Consider the following 9,413-nt stretch of genomic DNA (forward strand, 5'->3'; position numbering starts at 1 on the left):
ATAAGAGAGGTTAGAAATCAGGGTATGCACAGACATTTGAAAAGGCTATTGTCAGGCTGCTTTGAGAGGGGGGCACAACATTCCTTCAAACACAAGGCGAGAGAGGTACAGGAAACAGCTTCCAGCAACATTCCATTGCAACACGCACAAAACTTTACCCGCGGATTCTGTGCATGCGGCCAGCCACTCTGCCTTTCAGAACCCGACCAGAAAACAACTACCTGCGGACACGAGAGGTTCCACTGCCCTCCCAACAAAAGGCATTTGCTGCTCGTGCCGTGCGGAGCCCCCGGAGAAAGTTCGGGCTGTGCGTGCGCTTCGGGCGGGGGGATGCTCCCGGCTCCGGCCCCGCTCCGATCCGACCCCAGCCGGCCCCCGAGCAGCCCTGCTCCCTCCCCGGCTCCGCTGCTGGAAGGCCAAGGCGGCAGTAGCAGCAGCAGCCCCGGGGATGCCCTCATCTCCCGCGGCAAAGCCGAGCCGAGCCGAGCGCTCCCCGCTCCGCCGGAGCCTCATCCAGGACAACCCCGCGACCTGCGCGGAGTTCCGGAGCACCCACCCAAACTTTCCCTGCCGACCCGAGGGGGGCAGGAGCATCCCTCCAGTGTCCCCCCGGGCTGTCCCCCGAGCCCCCACACTCACATGCCCCGCTGCAGGCGCGGCTCGGCGGCCAGAGCGCAGCCCAGCAGCACGGAGAGCAGCGCCGGCCCGGCTGCCATGGCGCTGCCGGCCGCGGGCACGGAGCTGCGGCGGCACCAACACCCGCAGCAGCGGCAGCAGCGGCAGCAGCGGCAGCCCCGGCCCCCGGATCATTTAAAGCGGCGGCAGAGCCGCGCCACGGGCGGGGCGGGCCCGGCCCGGCCCGGCCCCATCCCCGCCCCGCGGGCAGAGCCGCGCCCGCCGCGGAGCGCAGCGCTGGGCGGGAGCATCCCCGGGGCATCCCCGGGAACAGCGCCCGGGACCGCCGTGAAGGGAGACCCGCAAAAGGGAGACCCGCAAAGGGAGCTCCGCAGCCCCGCAAAGGGAGACCCACAAAGGGGAGCTCCGCAACCCCGCCAAGGGAGACCCGCAAAGGGCGCTCCGCAGCCCCGCACGGGGAGCTCCGCAGCCCCGCAAAGGGAGACCCGCCAAGGGAGCTCCCAGCCCCGCAAGGGGAGCTCCACAGCCCCGCAAGGGCGCTCGGCAGCCCCCCGGGCTGTTTTCAGTGTCCGTGCGGGGATGTGCAGCCCCCGCGCTCCCTGCGCTGCCGGGATGCCAGCGCTCCTGCTGCGCTGACAGACGGATCTTGGCTGCCCTTTATTTCCTCTGGTCCGTCTTTGTTCCATGCAGGATGCCCACTGCTATCGTATCTGAGCACTTCCGAGAGGTAACCGTGAAAATGAACGCGTTTCACAGCTTGAGGGAGGGATGACAGCGCTGCTGCTGAGAGTTAGTGACAGCAAGAAGATAAAACTGGGAACTGAGGAGTGGTTTTTAAATCCCAGAGCTGCCTGCCGTCCTCTAGACCATCCTCTCATCTTTACGATCTGTCCAGACCTTTAGTGCTGTCAAACACAACTCTTTCCCTTTACTGCTGAGAAAAGGGAGACCAACTGGCCTGGAAAGGGAACTGTGCATAGTAGCAAATAAAAAAAGTGAGAAAAACACACCTTAAGCGTTTCATGATCTAATGCAGGTCTCCGGGTCCATTACACCACGGTTTCCCTGTCTCCAGAGAGCTGTGACTAACCAGGACTGTGAACAGCAGATGGGCCCGGGGCCAACCAGGCTAAAATTCCTTTCCATCCCACGGAGAGGGCTTGGTGTCCCCTCGCTCTGAAGTGTTCTCCTGCACAGTCTGTGACAGACACAATGCATGGGTGCACCAGCATCCTCCAGTCGGGAGCAGCCTCTGTTTTACAGAGCATTCATTTATCTCCCTGTGGGCCCTGTAACATGATCCACCCACTTCTCATTTTACACACACTTCACAAGTGGTTTCCTGTATGGTTTTATTTTCCAAAGCCTTTGCTGAAGTAGGTAAACATTTACCATTCATAGCAAGAAAACTGGTTTTATATTGTTCATTGCTTTGAAGCTTGCGTGGACATGATCCCTGTGAGATTTTATCAACTGATTTCTTTTTCATGGGGGAGAAAACACACAGCCCTTATGTGGCCTTAGAGCAGAATAATTGTGCCCTGAAATTTCCAGTGAATGGCTGAGTCTTTCTTGTGTCTGGAGTAGTTTTAACTCCACAGGACCTTGTGCTGAGCTAATCTCATTACCTCCCACAGAGCACATAGGTTTTAATCATTTTATTTCTTAAACCCCAGAAAATCTTTCTTCATAAAATAATCGACGTTCATTATGTCAAGGCTGAGTGTTCATTATGCCGTGTGATGTCACCCCAACCTGGATTATTTTCAGCATCACATCATGGCAAATAGCAAAGGATCTCATTCCTCATTTGTTGGAGTTTTTTCCACAAGAGGTAAATTAGTCTTAAAAAATACTTCAATTTTTTCCATCTTAAGGAACTTAAAAATTCAACATTGTTCTTCAAAGCTGTATGTGCTCATTACAAATTATACACATCATTTATTATACCCAATTGTTAAGAATAATGGACCAGCAACATGCCAATTGGGAGGTACTGAAATGCAGAGTGAAGGCCACTTAATAGATGAGACCTTTGCCTGAGGGCCACACAGCAAAATGCAGCTGCAGCCAAACTCTGGAGTAAAAAATCCCTGTTTCTGGGCAGGAGGCTTTAGCTGCTGTGACCTTGACATTGTCCTGAACTCCAAAGCCAAGCCAGCCAGTGCAATGTGTTCTCCTTACAAATATTACCTAATGTTTTCTGCTCTGCTGTGTTTTAGTTGAGAATATCCTGCAGAGCTGTTGGCTTTAATGGGATGATTCCCGTGGGTAGAGTTGCAGCAGTGGTGGCAGCAGTTTCAGAGCCTCCTGAGATAATTGATCTGCTGGGATCCCAAGTCAGTTAAACCTTCAGACACAGAGGGAGAAGCTGACTCCTTTATTCCAGTTCTTACACTGGGCTCTGGTAAAAAAGAGCACTGGAAACAGCACGAGTGACTTCTTTATATTCCACATCTTTGCTATGACCAAGCAGGCACGTTCCTGCTGTCCTGAAATTTATTTGCTGTAAGTTCTGCATCTTTGACCTCTGCATCTACAAACACCACCCTGGCCACTACCAAAGCAGTCACTGGACATGTTGACCAGAGCTCCCTTCCTGACTGGGAAAAGGAGTAAATTAAATTGCATCTTGCTCAGCTAAACCAGCATTTGAACTGAGCAGGGAAAGTGCCAATTCCCCTTGGTGGCTTTGTGCAGTTATAACGGGATGCAATTGCCTGGAGTACAAGTGGTTAGGGAAAAAACCCAGCTCGTGCCCTCCATAGAGTACTGAAGGACTTTCCAAGGGATGGAAATTGCATTATTCTCCTCTCTTGTTGATCAGAAAATTGTTCTGTCAGATTCCAGTGCAATCCAAATTCAGCACATTATTTACAACACTGTCCAGATCTGTAAAAGATTTGGTATCTCTCAAACTGTTCCATCCCATCCTCTCCACTTTAAAGCATATTTCCCCCCTCATTAGCATTTTAATTTTGATGTATAATTTCCTGCAAACAGGCTGTGACAGTTGTTGTGTATCCCCAAGCATGAACGAGTGTTGCCCAAAACTTTGAGTCAGTGTCACACCATCCTGTTCTATTTTCATTTTTCTAATTCTCAGTATCTCCATTGCCAGTCTTTTTAAATTGTAGCTAGTTACAGGATTTAACAGTCCCTTCTGACATAAAGAAATTTTCGTGCAGAGATTGTAATTAGGAAGGCTGAGCTCTGTTCTGTTATTAGCAGAATTGTGATTTTTGGAGTGGTGGGTTAATTGCTAATAACCATATGCAATGCTTCTGTCAAGATGTTTCCCATTACAGTAATTAACTTAGCAGCTGGGGTAACAGACATTTACCATTTGTCTTCACAGTATCCCTGATTTAGGATTGCTCCAAACCCCTTTTTGGATTCTGTTTGTTCAATTCCCAGGTGGAAGATGGAAAAGAGGGGAAGCTGAGGAGGGGAGATCTGGGAAGAAGAAGTTGCAGGGGTTGTACCTGTTTCAGATGTAAAGTGTCTGTCAGTGTATCCTCAGGAATTCTGGATTTTTCTCCACTAGTCTAAGCCTTGGACCATCATTTTCATCAGCACTGACTGAATGGAGAGCATGGCAGAGCAGCCCAAAACAGAGAATGTTTTCAGAAGTGATTACTCAGATGCTCAAATTAATCTGATCACTATTGAGGATTTATTAAATGAAAAGTGCAGAATTTTCCATTGCCTATTCATATCCTTAAACCTCAAAATCCCTATGGCAGGGGATTTTTTCTTCATGTTTTGTAGTCAGCTATATAGATATAAACATCTTTTGTTAATTACTTCCTTTCTGGACTGTCTCACTGGAGCTCCTTCCTTCACAGAGCTGTGCCACAATTACAGCAATATTATTAAGTATATGGCCAACCTGAAAATGAGGAAGAAAATAAAGTTGTTCTCTGAAGCCAGATCACATGACAGAGCAATAGCAGTTTCATTGATTTAATTCATCAACAGAATATATTGAAAGGATTCATTTTGTTTACGAGATAATTTTAAAGACTTTTAGGACCATGACGCCAGATTTATCCTTTTGTTATTATTTTTTAAAAGTTTGTCCTGGCCAGAGCAAATCCTGTACAATGCTACATTAAGGAAGGTTTGTTAATACCCTTAAAGATGTAAAGCAGCATGCCAAGGGCACGGGAAGCTTTCTCTGTTCCAAGGAATTGGCTTTGCTCCACTGCCAGGAATGGGGGAATGCTAATTTACAGCATCTGAGGCTCCAGCCCGTGTTGTTAATCATAATTATGGACTTACTTTGGGAGGTGCATTTTCTAAAGTAGTTGGGGGAGACAAGAAAATTAAGTTAAAATGATTTTCTTCCACAGGAGGTAAAAGTAGTACATAAATAAATACCCGGTGTTGCAGTAGATCTTTAAAACCCACAATAGTTTTCTGGCACTGCAGCATCCTGTGATATTTTTTTCCTCCAGCACATAATAGTAAGTTTTTGATAATAGTGCTCACAGACAGCTTTGATTATAACCACTTGTCAGGGAATGGATAACTAGGAAAATAACACCATATTCAACTGTAAAAAATGCTGCCTGGAGTACATTAACACCGTGATAATTTCTGCTAATAGCAGCCTCCAAACCCCATCCATTAGCTTTGAATTGAAATTCCTGCTTCATTTCTATCTTTTCCAGCAGCTCTGCCCTCTGACCCTCTCCCCCATTACTTGGGAGCAGCAGAGGCAGCCACAGACACCAAGAGGAAGGACAAACTCATTGTGGGGACAAACTGCTGGGGACTGGGACACTGCTGGTGGCCCTGCCTTGGGGGCAGTGGGACAGTGAGGGGCAGGGAATGTTTGTTCCAGAGGTTTGCATTCTGTAGGAATTCTTCTGGCAGCATCCTACTCCTTCCCTCCTCCCTGCCAACCCAAAGTCAGCAGCGGCGCTCTCCCAGGAATTTGGGTTTTTGTTCATGAGAGGGTGAGAGGGGTCGGAAGGGAGGGAAAATAAAAAGGGCCTGAGCAGTTCCACTTCAGAGCAGTGGAATCGTGGAATCACAGAGTTGTTAGGGTTGGAAAAGACCTTTCAGAGCATCAAAATCAACTGCCAACCACTGTCGTTGTAGGACATGAAAAAAAGATGAGAGACTCCAAATATTTCAGAAGGCAAAGAGCATAGAAAAAGCTTTATTGTCTAATTCTTGCTACTTTTTATAAGGTGTTCCAATACATGATTGGTGAATAGGAACGACACCTCTCTAATGCCATTGGTTAAACTGGAGAAACAGCTAAAATGGGGGTTTTTTTTGAGAATTAGAAAAGCAGAACATCACCTGGAGAAAGATTGTTTTGAGAAAGGATAGTTGTTAGCCAAGATGGTTTTGTGAAGAAGCTTTCTTGAGAAATTTTCCCTTGGGGACAAAGTTAGCAGCTGCCAGCAGGCTAAAATCTCTCAGAGCCAGAAATGTCAGGCCCACAAGCCACCACTAAACCTTGTCCTCAAGTGCCACATCCTCACACTTCCTGAACCCCCCCAGGGACAATGACCCCACCACCGCCCTGGGAAGTTTGTTCCAGTGCTTTCAGCCCTTTCCATGAAGAAATTTCCCCAAATATCAACTCTAAACCTTCCCTGGCAAAGCTTAAGACCTTTTCCTCTTGCCCTGTCACTGGGACAGGCCTGACCCCACCTCAGGGCATCTTCCCTTCAGGTGGGTTCAGAGGGCAATAAGGTGTCACACTCAGCCTCACTCACTCTCTCAAACAGCAAAAATGTTCAAACAAAGTATTTCTCTTTGACATAATTAAGAGAAGCCCATTGATATTCAAGTCAGGAGGATATTTCTGTAGGGACCTATTACATCTGATTGGGAAAATAAAATGTTACCCACATCCACAATTACTTCTACGAAGACCACTGATCTCATTCCTGAGCTTTTCTCTTTAGCATTAGTTAACCAAAACTCTGGTAAGAACAGGCTCTTGACAATATAATCCTAAAATAAGTTTTATGTTGGCAGGCAATAGCAACTGGGAGTACATTCCTCTATTTCTGGATTCAGGATAACTCCAATGAGTGGCTAATCTGGTGTGCTTGTGTACATTCAAATTAAAATCACACATTAGGGGGCAAGTCACATCTTCTCTGACCTACACAGGTGAGAGCCAGATGTAACTCTAAATTTAACGCAGCTATTCCAGCCTCATCTCCACACAAAGGAAAAAATTAGGGTTTAGTTAAAGTTTAGAAACTTTAGAGTGATCAAATTTTTGGCAGAACACTGTATTACTAAATATTTTGTAGGAGGAACTATTTTATTTGGTTGGTAACAATTTTTTTTTTCACATCTTCTTTTGGCCATGCTGATACCCACCTGAAAAACCTGCAAGCAGCTGAACAAGCAACTCATTCAGAAATTTAGCAGAGTATCTTCATGCTTGTGCATTCGGAGAAATCAAATTTGGGGTATTCGTGCTAGGAGTCTCATCAGGTCAGGAAAGCTCTTGGAGACTTGCAAATCAGAGGTAGGCAACACAATCTGATTATCAAATATTCCTGACCCATCCAGAGGACAGGAAATTTCAAAGAGTTATCCTGTAAGAAAATTGAAACAAATAAATGGGGAAAACAAACAAACAAACAAACAAACAAACAAACAAAAAAAAACCAAAAAAAAAACCACCACAAAAACCACCACCACCACCAAAAACAAACAAACAAACAAAAAAACCCCACCAAAAAAACCCCAAAAAACCCCAAAAAACCCCAAAAGAAACATTAAACTATGTGATAAAAGAGGGTTGCTGCCCCTGATGAATTTCTCAGGTGGTTCATAGCACAGTTCAGTGAGTGCCAGGGCAACACCAAAGGGATGAAGTCAATCACACAAACCAGGCAGTAACAACACTGCAGCATCCTCAGCCTGCAAAACTCCAGCCTCAACCAGCACCGCTACTTCAATCATTCTAATTTATCCTCCGGGGTAGGCAGCCCCCTCAAAATTTGGGTTTTAGATGTTGGAGCTGGTAACTCTCATCTCCATCACTGAAAACGCTGTTGCAAAATAAATCAAAGCAAAGAAGTGCTCAGAAGTTGGATTCTCCTCAGGGTTCCCCTGTCCCCTTGGAATTGCTGGTGGATCTCAGATGTGAGCTGCCTGAGCTTCCCCCTTTGTCTGAGGCAGTGCTGAGCACATCACCGGGACTTAAAATACTAAAATTCAAAGGAATAAACGCTTTGTTTGTTTGCTGCCAATTAGGAGCTAATGAAACCCCAGGAATACACTTGCAGGTGATTTGTCACAGAACTGAAACTCAGTAGTGTGTTCCTGTGTGTAACTTCACTGTCTGTCTGTTCTGCTGACACAACTAGACCACATTTCATTCTCCCAGAGACATTAGAGCATTACTTTACTGGTTTTTCCTCCAAATTACCTGCCTGGCTACTGTCACCATTGATCTTTTAAGTCCTTGACTGAGTAATCAGTCAGAGAGCTAATTAATGTAGTGGCTTGGAGGGAAGGATGAAATGAAAAAGGAGATATTTTTCCCTTATTCTTGATGTTTTTATTGCCTTTGAAAGGTGCTTTGTCCATAGCATAAGGGAGCATTTGTCTGTGCTTTTTTCTCCTGTCAGTTCACCTACTATAAGTCTATTTCTCAACTATTAACAGAAACCAGGAGAATTTCATGGGAATGGTGATACTGAAATCTCAGAAGAAAAGAAATCTAAGGGTTTGTATTTGTTTTTCCCCTACTGACATTCCCAGACTGCAGGGTGTATTTGGAGTGAGTGGCAACTGCAAGACCTGACCCAGATTTTCAGCTGGTTTTAGAGCTAAACAGATGTTTTAGCATTAAGATAACTTGGTTATATTTTATAGAAAAAGAAGCATTTCTTTTCTTTCCTTTCTCCCTGCTGGGTCTGCTCCCTACAGACAAGAATGACCCGTGTGATCTGCACCCCCCAAAATTTATCCAGGTTCATTTCCAACCAAAATGGGTCAAGCTCAGGTGCCTGAACGTGTGGTTTAACCTCCACCACTCAGTTTGACTTCAGTCTGAGACCAAGGAGGGCCATGATTTAAAAGAAAAATAAATATTCGAGTTAATGGCCAAGCTCTCCTAAAAGAATAGATGAACTGTTTAAAAGTTAGCAGTACACAGATGCTTTTCTTCATCCTGGGTACCTGAGAAGCATAGAGTATTCCTGTCACTGTAATAACTCTGATATGTGAAAAGGTATTTAATTTCCTTTATTCTCAAGGAATTCTCCATGCCCTGGAACAGCTCTTTTAATCCACAGAGTTAACCCCATACTGCCATGCACACGGAGATGGGTATTTACATATTCTACAGCAGGATTTAAACTCTGCTGTCCACGGGGAGCTGATGAACCGAAAATGGTTTAATAAGCTTTCTCTTAAAATTCTTCGGGGAGGCAGATATTAGCATCAGCAGTATTTGTTGCTAAATGCAAATAAAATCATGGTGCATGTGGGAATTGTGCTGCCCGTGCTCCAGGAAGCAGCGAGCACAGGCTGCAGCAAGCAAGTGGCAATTAAATATTTCACACATGCCTGCGTGGCTCTTTATCCACAGCACCACGGCCACATCCAGCAACAATTAATGGTGCTGGGATGGAATCCCCAACTCGTAATTCTGTGATTAACTCCTGGAGAAACCCATTTCCTACAAAGGCTTACACAGGAAGTGTCTGAGAAACTCACGTTGCTATAAAGAATTACACAAAAAGGAATTACAGCGGTCCAAAAAGCAGCCTGCCCTCCAAGAA

At 45.9% G+C, this 9,413-nt stretch overlaps 1 protein-coding gene across 1 annotated transcript; it reads left to right on the plus strand.

The window, feature by feature from the left end:
* The first annotated feature begins 330 nt into the window (after positions 1–330).
* On the plus strand, positions 331–1,272 carry LOC134555891 (proline-rich protein 2-like). The gene has a single exon (XM_063407935.1). The coding sequence runs from the start codon at positions 331–333 to the stop codon at positions 1,270–1,272; it is 942 nt and encodes a 313-aa protein (XP_063264005.1).
* Positions 1,273–9,413: the final 8,141 nt, after the last annotated feature.

This window comes from Prinia subflava, chromosome 11 (assembly GCF_021018805.1).
Source record: "Prinia subflava isolate CZ2003 ecotype Zambia chromosome 11, Cam_Psub_1.2, whole genome shotgun sequence".
In the NCBI taxonomy this organism is placed as follows: Eukaryota; Metazoa; Chordata; class Aves; order Passeriformes; family Cisticolidae; genus Prinia; species Prinia subflava.

Coding starts and splice junctions, on each gene's coding strand:
- LOC134555891 (XM_063407935.1), top strand. CDS start 331: ATGCTCCCGGCTCCGGCCCCGCTCCGATCCGACCCCAGCCGGCCCCCG.